General features: G+C 43.7%; 1 protein-coding gene across 2 annotated transcripts in view; it reads right to left on the bottom strand.

Annotated features, from left to right (window-relative positions):
- Positions 1-23,694, bottom strand: part of prdm10 (PR domain containing 10) — a 153,299-nt gene that overhangs the window by 10,611 nt on the left and 118,994 nt on the right. For both annotated transcript variants that reach the window (XM_052040007.1, XM_052040008.1), the window contains exons 16-21: positions 23,249-23,359; positions 21,185-21,385; positions 16,786-16,947; positions 15,412-15,588; positions 10,994-11,134; positions 7,832-8,000 (exon numbers count right to left, since the gene is read on the bottom strand). In XM_052040007.1, coding sequence (XP_051895967.1) covers positions 7,832-8,000; positions 10,994-11,134; positions 15,412-15,588; positions 16,786-16,947; positions 21,185-21,385; positions 23,249-23,359 — 961 coding nt within the window. The remainder of the gene's footprint in view (positions 1-7,831; positions 8,001-10,993; positions 11,135-15,411; positions 15,589-16,785; positions 16,948-21,184; positions 21,386-23,248; positions 23,360-23,694) is intronic.

The following is a 23,694-nucleotide window of genomic DNA, read 5'->3' as shown; positions in this document are numbered from 1 at the left end:
AAGCAAGTATCCCATATGCCTTCTTCATGACCTTATTTACCTGTGCTGCCTCCTTCAGTGATCCTTATACACGGAGATCCCACTGTTCCTCAATATTCCCTAATTCCACATCATTCATTGCAGAGTGACAGGGAGACATTAGTGAGAGAACTTCCCCCTAAATGAGGGCCCAAGCAGCCGAAGGAAGGGCTGCCTAGGGCAAGTCAAAAGAAATGGGAAGTTGACACAACAGGCCAGAATGTAGAACACAGAGATTTCAGAGGGTCACAGGGCCAGAAGTAGCTGCAGAAATAGGGGCTGGCAAAGTTATGGGAGAAACCACAGAAAATTAATGTTTGGACTTGAAAACAAAAGTGATAATTTTAAAATTGAGATGTTGCTGAACCAGGAGCCAGTTTAGGTCACAGAGCACAAGAGCAATAGATGGAAGTTTGGATATTGCAGCAGGAATCTAGCTGAGTTCAAAGGTTGGAAACTGAGAGGATGACAAGGAGAACATTGGGACAGACCAGTCTTGAGGTAAGACAGACATGGATAAGGGTCTCAGTAGATGAGCTGAGGCAGAAATGTTTAAAACTTCCTGGAATAACATTAAGTTGAATCAACCAGGCATCCAAAGAGCCAGCATGGATATAATGGGTGAAACAGCCTCCTTCTGTGCTGTGCTATGATTACACACCTCAACGGAAACTTCCAAAAGCTGCTAAGACGTTCCAGTTAAAACACTGCCTTTAATGTGAGAAAAAGTAAACAAGTGATCACATGGTAAAGGCAATATCAATCATACTGGCCTGGGTCTTCTGATTAACAGGCAGCACTTCCATTCAAGAGGTGGGTCATGTGCATCCTCGGTTAAATAAAGGGGAACCAATGGATGTGGTACATTTAGGTTTTAAAAAGGCATTTGATAAATTCACAAATGAAAAGGTTGGTATAAACTAAAAAGTTCCTGGGGTTGGTGTAACATCAGCATATATTGTAGAACTGGTTAACAGGAAGAAACAGAAAGTAGGAATAAAAGGATCATCTTCAGGTTGGCAGGATGTAACTGGTGAGGTGATACAGGGATCTGGGCAGGACCTCAGCAACATACAATCTTCACTGAAGAAGGGATTCATGTGAAGGCATCCAAATTTGCTGACAATACAAAACTGGCTGGGAAAATATTCTCCTTAAGCAATCCCTTTTGGCTGATGAAACATTTACACTCCAGTTCTGCGAGTTTCAAGGTGAACATGGGACCTGCAGATTCTGCCACAAGCAAGGCAGGAGGTGCTGGACCAAATGGGTAGGTGTGTTGTTTGGCAGGATGTGCACTCCTACCACTGTTTGTGCATTTATTCTGCATGCGCCTGTCACAGTTGCAGTGCTTTCCTGGATGCTCCTTCCCTTTGAGCGGTTGTGGGCTGCATTCTCCATGAGACGTTACATTTTTTCTAAGAATGTTCCTTAAGTGTTTTCTCTCCACTCCTGGAATTACATTGCTCTGCTGACGTGCAGAGAAGAGTGTTTGTTTCAGGTGTCTGGTGGAAGGCCCACAAATGATGTGGCCATCCCACTGGAGACAACTGATCACATTTGGGGACGTTGGCCTGTGAGACAACACTTTGATTCACTAACCCAGCTGAGCGATCAGATTGGCAAAGCAAAGGGTGGGTTATTGCACTGAGAGTTTAACATGTTAAGCCACTGAATTCCACAATAAAATTCAGCAATGATAAATCCTGGAAAGAGCTCCCACAAAGAATTGAAGCAATTGACCATTTCACCGTACACAATGGGAGAGAAACGATGACATCTCGGCAGAAGAAGCATCACCCTTCACTCAGCTCACAACAACCCATTACCCTTGACCAATACTCTCTTATTCCTGCTGTTTTCAATCCCGTACCTGCTGGCCTTTGCCAATACTTTGAGGTACCTCTTGTACAGTGTCCTCATCTCTGTTCAGGAAACCATAAACTCAATCCATTTTTGAGGTCTGGTTCTTTGTGCACTCATTTCTTCAGTTGGCTGAAGGTTGACATGGCGAAAACTGCCACCAACGTCTGCCTTCACTGAGAGGTGGCTCTGAAGATTTGATATCTGATTTCTGGTTTTCTAGGGTCTTGTCACAAGATCTTGATCATAAAGAAGGTGGAGAGTGGCTGGCATTGTGCATTGGGTTGGGGGGGGGGTGTGGGTAGAGGTTGGTGAAAGACTTCTGGATGTTCAATGCTAGGCCCATCCCCTTTGTAAGCTTTCGTGCAAGAACTAACTATGGTTTGGAGCTTGGTCTCCAAATACACATACTCTGTTAGCTGCATAGTATAAATCAGAGGTTGGGGTGATCCAGGTACTGCAGTGGAGATGACAGAGGTTGACAGTTTCCAGTTCCCAGTTCATCCTGTACATTACTCCACCAGGAAGCTTATCATGGCAGGGTGCAGTTTTGCAGCGAGGAAGAGGGTTACTGTAATGATGCAGCCGTGCTTGACCCCAACCTGTGTCTGTACTGGGAAGGGTCTGAGATGGATCACAGCTTGTATGCCATCATGTAGCCGGCAGAGAAGATGGTAATGTTTATGAAGACAGCCAGATTTGAGAAATATGTTCCCTCTTAGTCAAGGTGGCAGTTGGACATAATGTGAAATTATTTACAAGGAAGAACAGAAAAACAGAACAATTTTTAAGTGGAGAGCAGGTTTCACACAATGATGTTTGAAGAATTTAGATGATATCACTGAGGAGCAATGTGTGCAGGATGAGCAAGAGAAGCCCAAGGATACCTTTACTTCAGTCAGCCCAGACTTACCTTTTAACTCAGACTCAGAATCACGGAGAGATACCATGAGGGAACGGGCCCTGCAGCCCACTGAGTCTGTGCCAACCATCGACCACCCATTTTACACTCATCCTACATCAATTCCATTTTATTCTCTTCACATCAACTCTCCACTTCCCCCCACCCCAGATTCTACCACTTCCCCACACACAAGGGGCAACTTACAGTGGCTAATTAACCCACCAACCCTCACTTTTGGGATGTGGGAGGGAAGTGATGCTCCTGGAGGAAACCCATGCAGTCACAGGTAAAAGGTGCAAAGTCCACACAGGCAGTGACCAAGTTCAGGATTGGACCTGGATCTCTGGTGCTGCGGGTGCAGCAACTCTGCTGGCTGGTCACTGTGCCGCCCCAAATCTGGGATCCCTCTCACTGCAATCAACCTCTTTTGGCTCATCTCTGTACTGCCTCAGTACAGTACTGAATGCAGCACAGTACTGCCTCAGCTTGTTTCTTGGCTTCTGGAACTGGATGCAGTGCTCCAGATGTGGGATGGTTCAGCCATTAGGCTTTCTCATTTGTCGACCACAAAAGTTCTCTCTGATTTATAGACTATGAAAGTCCACTCTTTCACCATCTTTGGCATAGATACAACGATGGTCTGCTTGCTATTTACCAGCATCTCCCAAACATCTATTAACTTCCTTAAAATGATCACTAGTGCCTCAAGTCTCTCGGTCTTTTTCTGGAATAATTATCATCTTTGCCTGGGTATTTATTTTAACCATTTTTACAGTTGGGATCAGTGATTTCTGACATCATCAAATTTACTGCCCATCTTATCTTTTTCCTTCATTAAGTCAGTAACAACACCTCTGATCCCCACCACCACAAAACAGGCACAACATTGAAACAATACGGGACATAGCAGCTGCAAACCAGCCTGAAGGACAAGCAAAAAATTGCCAAGAGTGGCAACATTCATTCAAAAGCTGCCTCTTGTTGCCTGATTTCCATGTACAACATGTTGACAGTGTATGGTTAATGTGCTCTGGTCTTCATAAGCTAGCCCATGGTACTGAAGATGACTTGTTTCCAGTCCATTTCCATGGGTTATTGGGTGACTGATGAGCCAAGTGTGGAACCCTAAGATCTCTGCTGCAGGTGGGGCAGGTGGTGTTTGGTGAAGTTGGTAGTTTGTGAGGTGGCGCATTCCCTCTGCCACCATGTTGGGCTTCAGTGTGCTCCTGACAAATGGATTTGAAGTTCTCAAGAGCTTCCTTAAGGCATTTTCTCTATTTACAACAGTCATGGGCAACAGATTCCCATAAATCAGTGAGGATGTTTCACTTTTTAAAGGAGGCTTTGAAAGTACCTTTGAATCATGTCCTCTGCTCCTGTATCCGAGTTCAGAACAGAATGCCTACTCTGGGAATCCGATGTAGGGCAAGATATGGCCAGTCCAATGGTGCCAGCTGAGTGCCATCAGAGCCTCAGTGCTGGAGGTGTTGCCCTGGAAGTGGGTGACATTGGTATTTCTCTCTGAGGTGGCATCTCTAAAGTGTCTGAGGCCAATAGGAGGGGAGGGACCACTGACACTCTGGTTATTCATGAGCTTTGTGGAGAGTCTGAGCTCCTGATCTTCAAACCCTCTTTTCATCAGATGGACAAAGGCTGTGCTGGCCCATTGAAGGTGATGCTGACCTTTATCACTGACCCATGCTTCACTGAGAGGTGGTCCACATTTTCCAAAGTCACATTGTGGATCTTCATTGTTTGAAGGCAGAGTTGGAGTAAGGCTACAGGTTGGTAGGGGATCTTTGTCTTGCTGATGTTGAGTTCGAGTCCCATCCACATATGCCTCAAGTGTCTATATAGCTAAGTGGCATCATGTGTATTACATCTCAACAACTGAGGCTGGGGTGACCTTGCTTCTAGAGCGTAAGTGAGGTTTCGACTGGAAATATTAAAGTACTCTGGTGTGTGATAACTGTAAAAGTTTACATCTGTAATAAAATATCTCACATGTGAAAAGACTGGCAGCTTAATTGATAAATGAGTAAATTATGAATCAGATGATCCCCTCATTTGTAGGTTGCACCATTTAAATTTAATTCATTTTGATCAGCACCTATCAAGGCCAGATTGGCTCAGTGCTTGCACTCAAACTGAATAAATGAAAGATGGAGTTGGTGAGGCTGCATTTGGAATACTGTGTTCAGTTTTGGTCACCTTGCTATAGGAAAGGTGACATTAAGCTGGAAAGAGTGCAGAGGAGATTTACGAGGATGTTGCTGGGACTTGAGGGACTGAGTTATGAAGAGAGGTTGAGCAGGTTGGGACTTTTTTCATTGGAGCATAGGAGAATGAGGGGTGATCATTCATGAAGCATAGAAAGGGTGAATGTGCACAGTCTTTTTCCCAGGGTTGGGGAATCAAGAACGAGAGGGCATTGGTTCAAGGTGAAAGGGGAGAGATTTAAATAACAACCTGAGGGGCAACATTTTCACACAGAGGGTGATCAGTATACGGAATGAGCTGCCAGAGGAAGTGATTGAGACAAGGACATGAACAACATTTAAAAGGCAATTGGACAGGTACACGGATAGGAAAGGTTTTGAGGGATATGGGCCAATGCAGGCAAATGGGACGGGCTTAGATGGGAATCTTGGTCAGCATGGACCAGTTGGACTGAAGGGCCCATTTCTGTGCTGTGTGACTCTACGTGCTGAGAATCTCTCTGAAGGCGGTGGGAACTGCGGAGAAGATCAAACTATCCAACATTTCTTGGGGCACAATTCTCTTCACAGGTTTGATAACTCTGTAAAAAGATAAAATCCATACAGCTAATCTAGACTGGCACTCAGCTCATGCTAGGGAATTGCTGCACTGTTTGGGACATCAATTTTGCATGAAACATTAAGCGAAGGTCCCACTTGCCTGTTCAAAGAGGTAACATGGATTAGGAAACAGTCAGGAGTTGAGATTTAGGGAAGAGGGATGCCCGGAGTGGAAGAATGTGACAGGTAGTGTCGTCGTTGATCTGTGCCAAAACCTCAGCATTTCATACATTTATGATAAAAAGAACTGTGGCAGGTGGGGTTCATCAGAACCAGAACACAAAGGGATAGAAGTCAGATCACAGTTAAGTGAAGGTGTAGTTACATTTATTGTACTGCATTCAGTTTGAGCGCTGCAGGACAGTGAGCACTTGCAAAGCTTCAAGAAAGAGCAATGTAATTTACAAGAAAAATGCCTGTGCAGAATCAGAAAGGGTTTAATAATCATCAACGCATTACTAGATGTAGTCTTGAATTTCCATGAATAAGATTAAGGGGTGATTAATTCACAGTAGATTATGAGACAAATAAACTATTTCCTTTGGTGGGAGAGTCCAGGAGAACCTTAAAATTACAGCTTGTTCATTCACAGCGATGGCCCTGCTGACTGCTGTCAGTCAACACTTTTTCCACACAGAGGCAGCGGAACTCTCTTTACAAAAGAGAACTTGAATCTGTGACTGAATTGAACATTTTAAAACCAAGGTTAATTAAGTTTTATTAGACAAGGTACGAAGCCAAGAGACTGATCAGCAATGAGCTCACTGAATGGTAGAACAGGCTTAAGGGACTGAAAGGGCAACTCTTGTCCCAAGTACATTTAAACTGGAAGATGACATACCACTATTCTAAGTGCTGTTGTACTGACCAACGTTCTTTCCATTTCCAATACTATCAAAAGCAAATAAGCTGATAATTCATTTCTTTCACTGTCCACAGAATAGCTGTTGTTACACTTCAAAACAAAATTCACAGGCAGGAAAGCCCTGAGCAGACAACATTGCATTAAATAAATGGATACGTTAACTTAAATTGAGTGACCCAGGTGTGCACGAGAGCAGGTATCAAAATGAGGCAGTGCTCTCAGAAAGAGAGGTGAAGTGTGTCCTTGTGGAAGGTTAGATTTATATATTACAGGACAATTAATGAGAAACAAATGGTGGAGTCTTTCTCCATTCAGGTAATAGCTACAGTAATGATGGCACCAAACTTGAGTGAACTCACTGCAGTTTTTGGGTCAACATATTTTTCACAATCCTGGGTAACTTGAGCTGGTTTAAATATTTCTTTCAATGAAGGAGCAACATTTCATCATTACCCATTTAGTGAAGGAATTTTTCTACAAATTTACATCAGTGACATATCCTTCCTCCTCTACATGACCCATGGACGAAGCCATGGACAACAGATCACACATCCAATTTACAGCTGCTAGAATTCTAAAGGTAGAAAAATGCTGCAAGTACTCAGCAAGTAAAGCAGCATCTGTGAAGAGAAACAGGTTAACCATCAGTTGAACTTTCATCACAACTTTTGATGCTGCTTAATCTGCGGAGAATTTCCAGTGTTGTCTGCTTTTATAAGACCATAAGATGTAGGAGCAGAATTAGGCCATTCAGCCCATCAAGTCTGCTCCACCATTCAATCATGGCTGATTTTTTTTTTCAACCCCATTCTCTCACTTTCTCCCCATAACCCTTAACCCCCTCACCAGTCAAGAACCTAACTACCTCTGCCTTAAAGACACCCAATCACATGACTTCCACAGCCCTCCACGGCAATGAATTCCACACATTCACCACCCTCTGGCTGAAGAAATTCCTCATCTCAGTTTTAAAGGGACATCCCTTTACTCTGAGGCTGTGCCCTCAGATCCTAGACTCTCTACTGATGGAAATGTCCTCTCTATGCCCCCTCTATGCAGGCCCTTCAGTATTTGGTAGGTTTCAATGAGATCTCCCTCAGTTTCAGAACTGAACTGATTCTGAGTGACATATTAATGTAAATTTATGCACGATTTGTTCAGATCCAGACAGCAGATGCTGAGAAAGTAATTGGAATAATCTCAGAATAGCAGGAAATTCAACTTGGAATTTGAGGTTTTCAAACAACCACGTAGTTTTATGAATGGGGAAGTGGAGAGAGAGGATTGTAATTCTGGGTTATTGAAAGAATATAGCCTGAGTGGCTCTGCTTCCAGGAGTGTCTGTATACAACAAAGACTTACAGTAGTTGCGGAAGGTTCCCCATGTGCTGGGAAGGTACGTATGCTGTACTGTAGCTGTTGGTTGCTGTTGTAAGACCTGGTTTTGTGTTGATGTTCCACTCTGTATCTGGGAAGGGCTGAGTTCCTGTGACTGCTGTGATGCGGGGCTTAGAGGCTGACCACTTCCACTCTACAATCAAACACATATTTCAAAGAACATGAGAGAATAAGTCAGTAAATATTGCTACAACTTTAAGAAGTGTTTATGTTATCAGTAGTTTCATTTTCTGTTCATTAGATTACTGGTCTCCAGTAGGCTGCTATGTTTTCAGGTTAGGGAAACAGCTTTGAAACATACACATCAATGAAACAGCAGAGATAAAATGCTGCAATACTTCAAATGCTGGAATTCTGAAACGGACACAAAACCACCGGAAATGCTCAGCAGTGCGGGGAGTTGCTGCAGGGAGAGAAAATGCTGAAAGGTAATCAACCTGAAACATTAATTTTATTTCACTCTCCACGTCTGCTGCCTGACCTGAGTATTTACAGCATTTTTATTTTAAATAAAAGACAGAATACTGAAATGCATTTATTTTTATTTCCTTGTAGAGTCTGCAATAATTTGAAGCTTTCAAACTTCATCTAATAACTTGATCATACAGTTAGAGTCCAACAACACAGACACAGGCCCTTCAGCCCAACACATCCATACTGACCATCTACAGTTTGATACACTGAAACTTTCAAGATCCTGTTTGCATACATTGTTCGCTTAGGAAAGCCAGAGACTGTGTAATTCACTTCAGAACATATATCCAAACGTGAATCCTACTCATGGAATTATCGCCTGTCTGTTCTCGAGCTGAGATTTCCTAGTAATGGAAGGCATCACATTTCATAGAATCATAAAATGGTACAACACAGCCAACCATGACGCCGACCTACACTGATCCCATTTGCCTGCATTAGGTTCGTGTCCCTCTAAACCCTTCCTATCCAAGTACCTGTCTGAATGCCTTTTAAATGTTATAACTGGATCTGCCTCCACCATCTCCTCTGGCAGCTTGTTCCAGATAACCACCACCTTCTGTGTGGAAAAACTTACCCCCCAGATCTTTACATTTCTCCCCTCTCAACTTAAACCTGTGGCCTTAGTCCTAGGCTCCACCACCCGAGGAAAAAGACTCTGACGATCTGTCCTATCTACGGCACTTATAATTCTGTGAACTTCTGTAAGGTCACCCACAACCTCCTACGTACCTGTGAGAACAAACCCAGCCTATCCAACCTCTCCTAATAACTATAGCACTCCACTCCAGGTAACAAACCGGTGAATCTCTTCTGCACTCTATCGCTACCACATCCTTCCTGTAGTGTGCCAACCAGAGCTGTACACAATACTCCAAGTAAAGCCTGAAGAATGTTTTGTACAGCTGCAACATGACGTCCCAACTCTTATTCTCAATGCCTCTGACTACGAAAGCAGGCATGCCGAATACCTCTGTTACTCCCCGATCGTCTGTATTCAGGAAGCTATGAACTTGGACCTGTATGTCCCACTGTACATCAACACTTTTAAGGTCCCTGCCATTTATTATATATGTGCTGTAAGTATTTCATGTCCCAAAATGCATTATCTCACACTTGTTTGGATTAAATTCCATCTCTGCTCAGTGTTCCGGCTGCTCTGTTAAACAACCCTCTTCACTGTCCACTATACCACTAATTTTGGTACCATCTGCAAACTTCCCAACCATACCACCTACATTCTGATCCAATAACTATTATTACAAACAACAATGGTCCCAGCACTGATCCCTGTGGTACACCACTGATTACAGACTTCTATTCAGGTAAAACCCCTCAACCACTACCCCCTGTCTTCTATCACCAAGCCAATTTTGGATCCAACACGCCTTGTGCCTTACCCTTCTGGACCAGTGTACTGTGCTGGACCTTATCAAAAGCCTTATTGAAGTCCATGCAAACTACACCTACTGCACTGCCTTCATCAATTTTCTTACTTACCTCCTCAAATAACTTCATCAAATTAGTGGGGCAGGATATCCCTGCAGAGATGGGGCAGGACCCTTCTCTCTTACCCAAGTCGTTAGTACCAACATGAATTGTGACCTCTGGCTGTTCACCCTCCCCTTTCAGAATGGTCTGTGCCCATTCCGAGACATCCTTGACCTTATCACCTGGGAGGCAACACATCATCCTGAAGGCTTGTTCATGGGCACAGAAAGGACCGTCTGTCCTCCTGACCGTCGAGTCCTTTATTACTATTGCTTGTCTGGACTTTGACCTTCCCTGTTGTACAGCAGAGCCAGCCATGATGCCAATGATCTGGCTGCTGCTGCTTTCTTCTGAAAGGCCATCCCACCCCTGCAGTATCCAAAGCGATACACCAGTTAGAGAGGGGAAATAGCCATAGGGACTCCTGCCCTGCCTGCCCTTCCTTGCGGTCACCCATCTACTATCTGGCAGAACCTGCATGTGACCATAGAACCATAGAAAACTACAGAACCACTTTACAGAAGGAGCTTTGTCTCCTGTATGCTCCTCACAAAGATAGATAGCTACTTCATGAATGTGAGAAGGACAATTCTGCAATCTTTGCAAGTAACTTGGATCTCATTCTAAGGCATGGCCTGGCAAAGCAACAAAAAAATTTGCATTTATACAGAGCCTCATCACATCATTAGGATGCCCAGTTCAGTGTGAGATGTCTCATTACAAGAGAACACCCCGTCCCAATCCTTCCACACACATCAGTGCGACATTTACTGTCTCTATCTGTGAAGGACAGGTTAACACTTACTGTGCAAAGCATGCTCAGAGCAATCCATGGACATTTTGCTTCAAGATTCCAATCAACAGAGACAGCAGACAACACATTGCCTAAATAAATTTCAGAAACAAATATTCTAATTTTAAAGCCTAGCCTGAATGAATAAAATGAAACTTTGGGAAAAGGAACACCAAAGGAGGTCTTATGGGAGAAGGTGCCAAATCACCATAAAATCTGAACTTCCAGGCGATTTTCGGAGACAGGCTTGGAATGAGTTAGATTCAGTACACTGTGGAAAATATGCAGAGAACAGGAAATCCTTTTCACTCACAGCATTGTTAACCTCGGCTGAAAGTAATCTGTCTTGCAGGGTTCTGAACAGTTACCTGGGAAGCAGAAGGGGGCATGGTGCTGGACTGCTCTGCAACCTGGACGTGCTGCACCTGAATGGCATGTTGTGCAAAGCCGTGAGGATCGTGCAGTTGGCTGACATCCACTGTGGAATGCTGATTCTGGTGGGAGGAAGTCTGAAATGACACAGACAGAGGTGGACGTATTAACTTTCTCAGAACCACAGCAACAGCACCGTAATCACTTCATGACGTATCATACTAATGGATTCAAAAATTAGTACCTTTTTATTCACCCCTTCTTTTGAGATATGGATAGAAAGATACACCCTATTCCAGTGGCTGTGACTCTCACATCTGACTAGGTGCTAGACACCAGTGTAGGATTAGACCAGATACTATAAAATAATATTAGCTGATATCAAGTAACATTAGATAATATTAGCCAAGGCCTGACGCACGTACCTTTAGCAGCATTCACTGGACAGTACTGCAGTCAGGAGCCTTGGTAGGTACAATCTCCAACCCATCCACCAAACCCTGTTTCCTGAGTAACAACTGTCCGAATGAAGCTGATTGCTTTGTATATCCATGTGTGAATATGGGAGAAGACCAATGAACTCTAAAACATCCACAAGAGGAGACAAAAACCTAAATGCTGGAATTGGGAGGTACAAAACCAAAATCCTGTGTTATCTGAAATCACTGAATTTATTGCTGAGCCTTAAGGCTGCAAACAGATGAAGCTATGTGGAGCAGAGTCAGAGGCCAAGGGCACAGAGGCCAAAGTGGGAGTGGGATGGAGAACTACAGTGTCAGGGACACCTGTGTGGACTGAACGGACGTGTTTAACAAAACAACCACCCAACCACTACTTTTCCCCCAACACCAGATAGTGATCACCAAATAGAGCATATTAATTGGAAATACCTCCAGACGTACTTTACCTGCCCACTTTCAGATGCACCAGCATGAAATCTCATGGTCTCATGAGGCATTCCCTTTCATCCCTCTTTCTCTGCAACTGGTCTAATTTCTAACTTTTCCCATTCCCACATTTTTGCTTTTATACTGTTTTCCAGCATCAGCAGTGGTTTGTTCCAGGATTACGTTTGGTTTTGGTATCGAAAGTTAGGGGTGATCAAATTGAGGTGTTTATGAATAAAGTGATTAGTAGGATAGATAGAGAAACTATTTCCTCTGGAAGGGAAGTCCAGGCCAAGGAGTTAGAAACTTAAAAAGTATCAGAATGCAACTTCTAAGAGCAACAATCAAAAATGTTGTTAATGGAGAGTTTTTAGCATACAGCAATATTCAGATAACATTTCACGCTTGTTTGATATAATTGTTTTACAGAATAGATAGTGCATCATTTAATGAAGTTTTCTGTTGCGTTAACAGAGGTAATAGTTGGTAAAGAACAGGAAATGCAAAAAAAACTTGCAGAGTTTGAAACGATTCTGCGGATTCGAAAGCAAGGCAGTGGTCGTTTGATATACAGGTAATTATTTATGGACTAGTTGGGAACAAGGGTCTGGTTCTATGCTGCACGCATTAAAGGCCATTCTGGAATGAACAGTCAAGGAGAAATTAACAGGTAACCTTGTTGGAGCAGGAAGCAATCCTCAGGCACTTGCTGCAAAAGGCATTTACCTTCTCACCTCCCTTCACATGGCAGAATTTCCAAGGTCAGGGAAATCTAGATATCCAAAATTAATAACTGGCTCACTGCCAAAATGAAGGCATGCAGTTTCATTAAAATACTTAAATGTGAAGGAAAGAGAAAACGGAGTTCAAGGAGTACGACGTGGATAATCTGGAGCAGGTCAACACCAAGTAGAAAGAGGTATTAGATGTCATGGGATGAATAAGGGTTTTTAAATCCCCAGGGCCAGATGAGATCTATCCCAGCTTGCTATGGGAAGCAAGAGAGGAGATTGCTGGGGCCCTCTCAGAGATTTTTGCACCTTCATTAGCCACAGGTAAGGTGCCAGGAGATGGAAGGTTAGCTGATGTTGTCCTTTATTTAAGACGAGCAGCAGGGATAAGCCAGGTAACGACAGGCCAGTGGTAGAAAAATTATTGGGGAAAAATTGTAAGGATTAGGATTTATGTGCATTTGAAATGGCAAGGGCTGATCAGGGATAATCAGCAATGCTTTGTACAGGGAAATCCTGCCTCACTAATTTGACTGAGTTTTTTTGAGGTGGTAAATCCCAACAAGGAGTTTGGGAAGTCAAATAAGGATAGAACATATACAATAAATGATAGGGCTCTCAGGAGTGTTAATGAACAGGGGGACCTTGGAGCTTCTGCCCATAATTCCTTGAAAGTAGTGACATAGGTAGATAGGGTGGTGATGAAGGCATATGCTTAGCACAGAAGATGAAAGTTGGGATGTTATGTGCAACTTTATAAAACACTGGTTAGGCCACATGTGGAGTGCAGACCATCCCCAGATAATGAATGGGCTCTGATTTTACAGACCTCCATAAGTCGCTTTTGTCCATAAGTTGGAAAATACACAAAAATCACTCGATATGGTAACTATACCTCCTCAGTTTTGTAATGATTAGCATCGGAAGATCTAAAGACTGATAAGAAAAATCAATTACTAAAAGCAAAGAGAGGAAACTAGTTCTGCCATTCATAGGAACAAACATGAATTGTTATAATATTATGGGAGCTCGTTTGTATGTAAGGGTGTCCATTAGTTGGCATTCGTAACCTGGGACGACTTGTATTGTGTGCATTCACGCTACACACTGCAGATTGCACTGGAGAGAGTGCAGAGAAGATTCACCGGGTTTTTGCCAGGACTGGAGGACTTTAGTTATCGGGAGGGATTAGATAGGCTGGGATGGTTGACCTGAGAGCAAAGGTAGCAGAGAGGGTATCTGATAGAGGTATATTAAATTATGAGAAGCACAGATGATGTAGATAGTCAGGCTTTTAAAGTGGCAAGGCATGGAAGGTTAGAGACCTTGTGCAAGGAAATGAAATTAATGTAGATGGGCCAAAAAGTAGGCATGGATGTGTTGGGCCGAAGGGCCTGTCTCAGTGCTGTACAACTCTGACTTCATGACCAGTGCAGCATCTGTGCAACGATTGTTTAAAACCTATCACCATCCCACAAAATGCATGGGGTGATGGATCAAGGAAGACTGCGTTCCTGCTCCAGATTTTTTTTTAAATTTTAGTCCTCGACAGTCCTTGTGTTTCTGCAGTCAGCGTTTAGTCTGCAGTCAGCGTCTAGTCTGCAGTCAGCGTCTAGTCTGCCGCCAGCGTCTAGTCTGCCGTCAGCGTCTAGTCTGCCGTCAGCGTCTAGTCTGCCGTCAGCGTCTAGTCTGCCGTCAGCGTCTAGTCTGCCGTCAGCGTCTAGTCTGCCGTCAGCGTTTAGTCTGCCGTCAGCGTTTAGTCTGCCGTCAGCGTTTAGTCTGCAGTCAGCGTTTAGTCTGCCGTCAGCGTTTAGTCTGCCGTCAGCGTTTAGTCTGCCGTCAGCGTTTAGTCTGCAGTCAGCGTTTAGTCTGCCGTCAGCGTTTAGTCTGCCGTCAGCGTTTAGTCTGCAGTCAGCGTTTAGTCTGCCGTCAGCGTTTAGTCTGCAGTCAGCGTTTAGTCTGCCGTCAGCGTCTAGTCTGCAGTCAGCGTTTAGTCTGCCGTCAGCGTTTAGTCTGCAGTCAGCGTTTAGTCTGCCGTCAGCGTTTAGTCTGCCGTCAGCGTTTAGTCTGCAGTCAGCGTTTAGTCTGCCGTCAGCGTTTAGTCTGCAGTCAGCGTTTAGTCTGCCGTCAGCGTCTAGTCTGCCGTCAGCGTTTAGTCTGCAGTCAGCGTTTAGTCTGCCGTCAGCGTCTAGTCTGCCGTCAGCGTTTAGTCTGCAGTCAGCGTTTAGTCTGCCGTCAGCGTTTAGTCTGCAGTCAGCGTTTAGTCTGCCGTCAGCGTTTAGTCTGCCGTCAGCGTTTAGTCTGCAGTCAGCGTTTAGTCTGCCGTCAGCGTTTAGTCTGCAGTCAGCGTTTAGTCTGCCGTCAGCGTTTAGTCTGCCGTCAGCGTTTAGTCTGCAGTCAGCGTTTAGTCTGCCGTCAGCGTTTAGTCTGCAGTCAGCGTTTAGTCTGCCGTCAGCGTTTAGTCTGCCGTCAGCGTTTAGTCTGCCGTCAGCGTTTAGTCTGCCGTCAGCGTCTAGTCTGCCGTCAGCGTTTAGTCTGCCGTCAGCGTTTAGTCTGCCGTCAGCGTTTAGTCTGCCGTCAGCGTTTAGTCTGCCGTCAGCGTTTAGTCTGCAGTCAGCGTTTAGTCTGCCGTCAGCGTTTAGTCTGCAGTCAGCGTTTAGTCTGCCGTCAGCGTTTAGTCTGCCGTCAGCGTTTAGTCTGCAGTCAGCGTTTAGTCTGCCGTCAGCGTTTAGTCTGCCGTCAGCGTTTAGTGCAGAGATTTGTTCTGCTTTACTTTGGCGTAAACATGCCACCCACCTGTGCCACTTGCACCACCTGGAGTTGGATGTGCTGAGACTGTTGTCCCTGAACTGGTTGGATGTGCTGGGAGACGGGAATGTACTGCACACGCTGATAATCTCCCTGAGCTGGCCGATAGTCAGTTGTTAGTGTCTGCGACAGCTCACTCATCGCCTGAGTCAGGAGATCAGTTGTCTGTGTGAAAGTTGAAAAGAGATGAGTTTTGCAGCTCAGCACAGGTGGACAAATGGTGCACGAATCAGCAACACAGTGTGAACTTACCATTCAGGATGTGCTCCCAGGTGATATCAGTGCTAACGGGGGTCATTACATTACATGACAATGCTGGAACCTTGCCCTCCCCACTGCTGCACCAGGAACCTGGTAGAGGCTCAGCCCTCTGCTAATGCTCCCTCACCAACGAAATGGCTGAACTGAGCTCGTCACCACACGACTTGCTGTGGACTGAGGCAGCACGCAACGGCTACCGGTGAGGGCTGTCGCTGGATGGACAGGGGCAAGTAGTGCGGACATTCAACACTGAGCTCAGGGCTGCATGCTGGCCAGCACAGTGAGTGCAGACTATTGCTGGTGACTGGCAGTGGCTGCTCCGTGTCCTGCCAGACCACTTGCATCGCACCACTCACTCCAGTCCTTAAAGCAGACTCTGCATCTGGCCAAGGTGGCTCACTCCACACCAAGCCGTGTGGCGATGAGATCACCATGGCATTGCCGCGGGAGAACCAGAGGCAGTTTCGCGCCGGGTTCCCAGCACACACTCCAAGGATTTATCCTCCACGGTACTAGTGCTTATTTGGTTTGACCAGCTAACATATAAAAATAAGTCATCCATTATTATTGTATTACCTTGGTTACACGCATCTCTAATTTCCTGGTTGATGCCATGCCCTACATTATCATGACTGTTTGGAGGCCTTCAGACAACTCCCACAAGTGTATTCTGCCTTTTGATGTTTCTTTGCTCCATCCAGACCGATTCTATGTCCTGATCTTCTGCACCAGTTTCCTTTCTCACTCGTGCACTAATTTCCCCCTTTACTAACAACACAGCTTGAGCAGATGTCCCCTTCAAAGTATAGGGGATATGAACATTTAGACTCCAGGACCAAGAATGCTGCCATGAATCAGCACTCACTGGATAATGCGATATGGATTACCTGTGCATCTCCACAGCAGCATCTCCACCCTAAGTTACCTCTCTCTTTCTCCAAGTAGCTCATGAATGCGCCTTCCTTTTGGTCTCTCACTGCCTGTCTGTGCATCTCTCTCATTTTCTGCATCGGTCCTGGCTGCCTGACCTCTCTCCTAGATGTTGGTAGGCATGCTGTGCATATCTGGTCTCTCCCCAGTTTTATATCACTTTGTACTCACCACAATTGTATCTCCACTTGTACCATCTGTGTTCACAACAGTTGGTGCTGCACTGATGACAGTGGCTACGATGGGTGTCTGTGCAGGCAGTGCCTGCAGTGCATTTGGATTATCCTGCAGAACATCCGTGTGCTTTTTCCGGATATGTTGCACCATTTTTGCCTGGAGACAGAATAAACATATTTTTTCAGAGAAATTCCCCACTTCTCATTATCATAACTCCTGGGACACTACAAGTTTATCTGCTCTGGTACAATGGTACACACGTATTCCCACACCACCTCCTGCCCCTGTTTCCTGCTCCCTCAACAGTGCAAATTGTGGATTTTCAAGCAGACATTTGAGACATTAACAGGTTGTCTTGTCTGAATGTTCAGCTTGTTGCGAAAGATCCGGCTGCACTCTGTGAACAGAAGAGTTGTCAGTGATGTCCCAGTCAGTATTTATCCACCAAACTGAAGACCTGAACTGGCCAATCACTCCTGATATTTGTGGGACCTCAGTGTGCACAACTGTGTCTGGCAAAGTTTTCTACAAAATAAAAATGACATTTCAAACCAGTTCTTGTGCTCAGATATCCTGAAAATAGGAAACGTCTGTACAAATCCAAGTTCATTTTATATAGGAAGAACAAAACAAAACTCCAGAGAAAATATTGCAGATATCAATGACACAAATTGAACTCCAGTTATTGTGAGGCAACAGTGACACTGGGATCTGGATGTCCCAGCTGAAATTATGGATACAAAATGATGTACTTAGATGAATACATGCATCTTTATGCTAGAACTGACCTGGCCAGCTGCCACTAAAGATCAGTAAGTTCCAAGATCCCTCTGTTCCTTCACACTTCCAAGTATTTTCTTGGAAACTGTGTTCCCTTGGTTTTTGCACCCAACAACTACATTACCTCACACTTCACTGGGCTGAATTCTATTTGCTCTTTTCCTGCCCATCTGACCTGACCATCTGTGCCTTCCTGTAGTTTTAAACTTTTCTCCTCGTTGTCAACCACGCAGTTAATTTGAGGATCATCTGCAACCTCCTTTTATCATGCCACCTACATTCAAGTCCGTGCCATCCATATTGCAAAAAGCAAGGGTCCAGATATTAAAGCCCTGTAGAAAGCCACTGGTAACAGCCTTCCAGTTGCAAAAACACCCATGAACTATTCCCCTTTGCTTCCTGCCACTGAGCCAATTTTGGATCCCATTTGCACCACCCTTGGAAATGGGCTTTTGTTTTTTTGACCAACCTTCCACAAGGGACCTCATGAGAAGTCTTGCTTAAATTCCTGTAGACTACACTAAAAACATTGCTTGTTACCACATAAATAAATTCTGTCAGATTAGTCAGACATGACCTTCCCTTAACAAATCCACATTTACTGCCCTAATTAATCTATCCCTTTCTAAGTGAAGGTCAATGTCACCTTAGAATGGATTCTAATAATTTGCCCATCATCCACATTACACCAAGTATTCTGCAATTAGTTGATTCATCCACCTTTCTGTTTTTAAACAAAAGTACAATATCAGCAGCTCTCCACTCCTCTGGTACTATGCCAGTAACCAGGTATGATGGGAAAATCATGGTCGGAACCTTTGTAAATTCCTCCCTGCTCCTTTTAACAGCCTGGGAAATATTTCATTCGGGCCTGGCAATTTACACACTCTCAAAGATGCAAGCCCTTAAAATATCCCCTTTTGCTCTGTTTATCCCTTCTAATACTCCACACTCTAAACTTGGCATCGACCCCCCTTTTTTATGAAGGCACAGAATTCATGAAGAACCTTACCCACGTCCAGCAGCTCCACATGTAGGTTAGGCTTTTGGTCCTGATTAGGCCCTACTCTTTTGTTGTTCTCTTGCTCCTTATAAAACATCTCTGGATTATTATTTTGCTCGCCAACATTTTCTCAAGCCCTCTGTTTTCTGAATTTCCCTTTGAATTTCACTCCATACATCTGTACTTCTTAAACTTTCAGCAATATTAAGCTCTCCATGTCTAAAATAACATCTTTTTCCTTACGTGACCCTCTACATATCAGGTCACCCAGGGTTTAGCTGTCTCACCCTTTGTCTTTGTGGGAACACCCTTACCCTGACCTCTTGAATCGATTTCTTCGATACTTTCCATTGCTTCAACAGATTTACCTTCAATTTGCTGCTTCCAAACCATCTGTGTTGAATCACTTCTTGGTCTTGTAAAATTAGTTTTACCCAAGCTAGAACTTCTATTCCCATTTTGCTTCTGTTCCTTTCCATAAATCTAACTTATTTATGATCACTTTCACAGAAGTGCTCCCTGACTGGTAATCCTTTCTGTTACCCAGCTTCCATCCCCACAGATGGAATCTAAAATTACACACAACAGTGGAACACCACTCCAATCACCCCTCCAGTTCAAAGCCTCTTGGGTTTGCTAAATACCATCTAAAAAAAGTTCTTCTTAAATTACTTTAGAAATTTTGCGCCATCTGCACTTATTGCATTGACTGCATTCCACTTAAAATATTAAAGCAACTCTTCACCATTATGACCCTACTTTTCTCCACACAAACTCCTAGACTCACTGGTGAATGGCATCCAGAATAATCCAAAGATCACTCCCTTTGAGGAAATGCTCAATTTCTTCCACAACATTTTAAAATCTGCCTGCAGGACCTTAATTGTTTCATCACCAATGTTACTGATACCAACATGGGCCACAACACCAAGCTAAACCCTTCTATTTTTTTTTGGAAACTACCTGGTCAGAACCTCTTCCTTCACGGCACCAAATTTAGTAAAATTTCCCAAATTTAGTAAATGAAATTCAAAAAAACTGCAGATCCTTTACATCTAAAACAAAGATCAAAAATGCTGGAAACAGAGCACGTCCAGTCACATCAGTGGGGTGAGAAACAGGGCGAAGGTTTCAGATCAAAGTTTCATCAGAACTGGAAAAGTGAGAAAACAGGTTAACTTTAAGTTGCAGAGGCAGTCTGATCTGCTGGGCAGTTCCCTTCTTGGCTCTCTTCAGCTTCAGCTCTCCACAACCTGCATTTCACAACTTTTACATCGTTTCTGTTGCTCTCGATGCCCTCATTAATCTAGGAGCTAAACAGCTTTGCAAATGGCGTGTCAGTAACAGTAACCCTGACTTCAACCTCTCACAGTACTCTTTGGAAGCAATGCTCATAAAACTGAACACCGTGCTACTTACTTCAATACACAAACAAAATTTGTTCAGTAACATGAAGCAGAGGGCAGTTATGATTTCCATGGGTCAATTAATTTTTATCAACAACCCATTTTCCACAAGTAGTGAGCAGCTAATATAACAATGAACAAAGCCGAAGATGGTAATGAGGTTGGTTATAATCATTGGTGAAGCTTGGCCCATAATACTGTGGCTGCAGAGCATGAAAGAGGCTAGCTATCCCAAGGCAAATATTTCACTGCCTGACATCCCAAAGCCTTCCCAACATCTATAAGGCTGAAGTAAGTAGCACGATGGAGTACTCTCCACTTGCTCGGATGAGCATAGCTCCAACAACAATCAAAAGCAAACTCAATTATCCAGAGCAAAGCAGCCCATTTCATTGGCACTCCATCCACCAGCCGTAACATTTACTACATTAGCAGCACAGCATTGTTGCAAGGTTTACCATCTACAAAATTCACTGCATTTACTCATCTTAACTTTTCTAATAGCAACCACCAATAAGAACAAGAACAGCAGGGACTTGGGACCATCATCAACTGCAGCTTTGCCCCCTTATCATTCACCATCTCTGCTGGGAAATACATTGCTGCTCCATGTTCTGGAATTCTGTACCCACCAACATTGCTCGAATACCTTCATCAGAGGGACTGCGGCAATTCAAGAAAGTGGCTCACTACCGCTCTCTGAAGGACAATAAATGCTGGCATCAGCAACATGGAAAAACCAACAAATCCCAGGCAATTATGCAATATTCTCATTCTATAAAATAATTTCACATCCTGTTTTATCAGACATAATTTCCTTTCTCATTTCTCCTTGGCATTGTTTCAGCTTGATTTCCTAATGTTTCGCCATTTATAGTAAACCTCATTATTTTGCTTCACTTTAATCCAAATATCTTTCATCATTCAAGGAGCGATAGCTTTGGATTACTTCACTTCGGGGAATAAACTGGTTTAATTTGAAGCCATATTAATGGATTAATAAATTTTCCAACCAGCTTGTCTTACTCTGCTCACTGCACCATATGATAAATAGCTGCTAAGGGAGTTACAGCACCTTCTGGACTGATGATCTGCCTCTCTTTCATTTCAAGCTATGATTATAGGCAACACTCGGCAAAGTAAATTTGTGTTGCCGCGTGCAATTCTGTACTATCCCCAGAACTGGCTGAAGGAAAATACTCACCTTGCTGCTGTATTGTTTGCAGCAGTGTGGACAGCAGACAGGTAGTGTGGCAATGGTGCCCTTCAGCTGTGTATGTGTGCTCAGCATTGGATCCGGTTCCCCTGGACCTGCGGGCCTCAGTTTGCGAATACTCGGGGGAAGTTCTGCCCCAGGGTGGTTCTTCAAGATATGGGCTTTACGCTTACTGGCACTTTTGTACACCTATTAAAAAAATTCTAAATTAATGCAACAGGTACATTCAAAATATTCTGAACATTTCTATCATAACATACACCTACTGTATATCCAAGAACTTTCATCTTTAGATACATGTGAGGAAAGGAACCAGGACCAGCGCTGACCAGGCCAGAACCCTGATGGGTCTTAACGCTGACTGGGAGAGGGAGAGGAAGTGGAGGTATCCAAAATGCAGCGAAGGCCCAACCTCTCCTGGTTCAGACGCAGCGCCTTTGACTGAAACCAAGTTTGATTCACTGCTCAGTTAAGGGAACTGAAATGCTTTACTATGACTGCCCAGTTATTTTTACACATCTCATTTAGGGGATAGCACTTTACCAGATGAACCGGTGTTTAATGTTCATCCATTACTTAAATCTAAATTCCCCAGTGGGATTCAAACTCACATCTCCAGATCAATAGTCCAGCGATCTGGATACTCGGTCAAATAACTTGGTGCTTCTTGCTTACACATTTTCTTTTCTATTGGCCTCTGACTATTAGGGAAGATGGGGATTATACAATGTGATCACCTTTGTTTTCTAATCCAACCTACGTTGTTCATTATTGATCTTGCCAGAAAATCATCCCTAGTCATTGTATTGTATCTTTAACTAACAGCATCACAATCCTGCCTTTATTACCTCTCCCACTTCTGTCTGGACTGAAAACACTCAACTTTCTTTTCTTGAAAGACAACAGTCCTGTTCCATTCACACACTTTTCCTAACTGAAGTCTCTCACACTATACTTCATTACAGAGTTCTTTAAAATGAGCTAACATCATGGTTTAATAAAGTTCAACACTGGAGTACAACAAAGGAACACTTGACTGATTCCTGGATTAGAGTGGAGCGGTAGGTGTGTGTGGAGGAACGACAGAACTGTCCAGTTAGTTTAGACCAAGCCTGTATTTCTCTACAGTTTCAAAGAATGTGAGGGGACTCCACTGAAATGTACAAAGTTCTTAAGGGGACTGATGCTAAGGTGTTGTTTCCTTTGGCTGAGTTGGAACTAGAAGCTACTGTCTTTGAATAATTGGGAAAAAGATCAAGAAAAATGTTGCAACTCAAAGAAAAATACACCACCTCCTTTACTTCCCAGTGCTCTTGACAGTTGGTTGTTGAGTATATTTAAAACAGAATTTGTTAAGAATCTTGAATATTGAGGGAAGAATATAGCAAAGAGGAACCCTGGATGCCACAGTTCAGTTCTTTAATTTCTAATAGGTGAGCATGCCTTCCTTGTTTTTATATTCAATACCCCTATTCACAGAACCAGTTATCCAACAGACTTCCTCAACTGCCTTTGAAGCCTGCCCTGCCACCCTCCAGGATTTGTGAATACACATACCCAGATCCCACTGTTCTTTCAAACTGTCAGAACATTCCTGCTTGGATTATAGCACCTCTCCATATCCCTCCCAAAGTGCATTACTGCACAAGTACCCAGATTAAATTTACCCACAAGTACACTCATTTTGCCAAATTGCTTATGCTTTCCTGAAGCCTCAATATTCACAATATTGCCAAGATTCGTATCACCAGTAAACCTTGAAACTGTACTACCTAATCTCACAGGCAGGTCACTTATATATAAAGGAGAAAAGCAATGGTCGTAAGAACAACCCCTGGTGCACACTGATGCATTTTTGAAGATGAAGAGCACCAATGTATCTAATAACACGTCCCAAGAACTAACTGAGATGACAAGAATGGAATCACTATTGGTATACTGTAATAACCAAAGCATGGGACACTAAAATAAGGCAGCTCCATTCTTATTCACAGTACCGACAGCAGCCATACATCTCTTGCCTTCAGCTTGTTACATCCAGCCTGACCTTACCTTGTCACAGTACTGGCAGTAGTAGTCCCTGTTTGGTTTAATAATGGGCAACGTTAGCTCTGGCACATCATCTATCCTGATATCTGGGTGTCTTTTGGACAAATGATTCACCTGAAAAACAGAAAGTGTCATAAGAACAAACTGCAACCTCCTGACAGATCCTTCGAGGAATGTGTGCAGGTCATCACAGCACCAGTCCAACAACCTGGTATACATCTGCACCAACGAAGCTTTCTCAGGGTAACAGGATGAAATGGCCAAAAACGATAACATACTTCTAACCATGAGCTTGTGCACTTTGGCTCTGGTGTGCAGTAATGTCAAAGGTATTACTGGAACTACACTTTTCCATTCTTTTAAGGGTAATGAATAAAGTCTTATTTCCTGATCCTCGTCTTCACAGTTATTGTTCCAAACAACTCGTACTTCTTATAGCCTAGAAGTCT

Source organism: Pristis pectinata, chromosome 27, assembly GCF_009764475.1.
Source record: "Pristis pectinata isolate sPriPec2 chromosome 27, sPriPec2.1.pri, whole genome shotgun sequence".
NCBI classification, from domain to species: Eukaryota; Metazoa; Chordata; class Chondrichthyes; order Rhinopristiformes; family Pristidae; genus Pristis; species Pristis pectinata.
The sequence above is the reverse complement of the archived record's forward strand: the minus strand, read 5'-3'. Positions and strand labels throughout refer to the sequence as shown.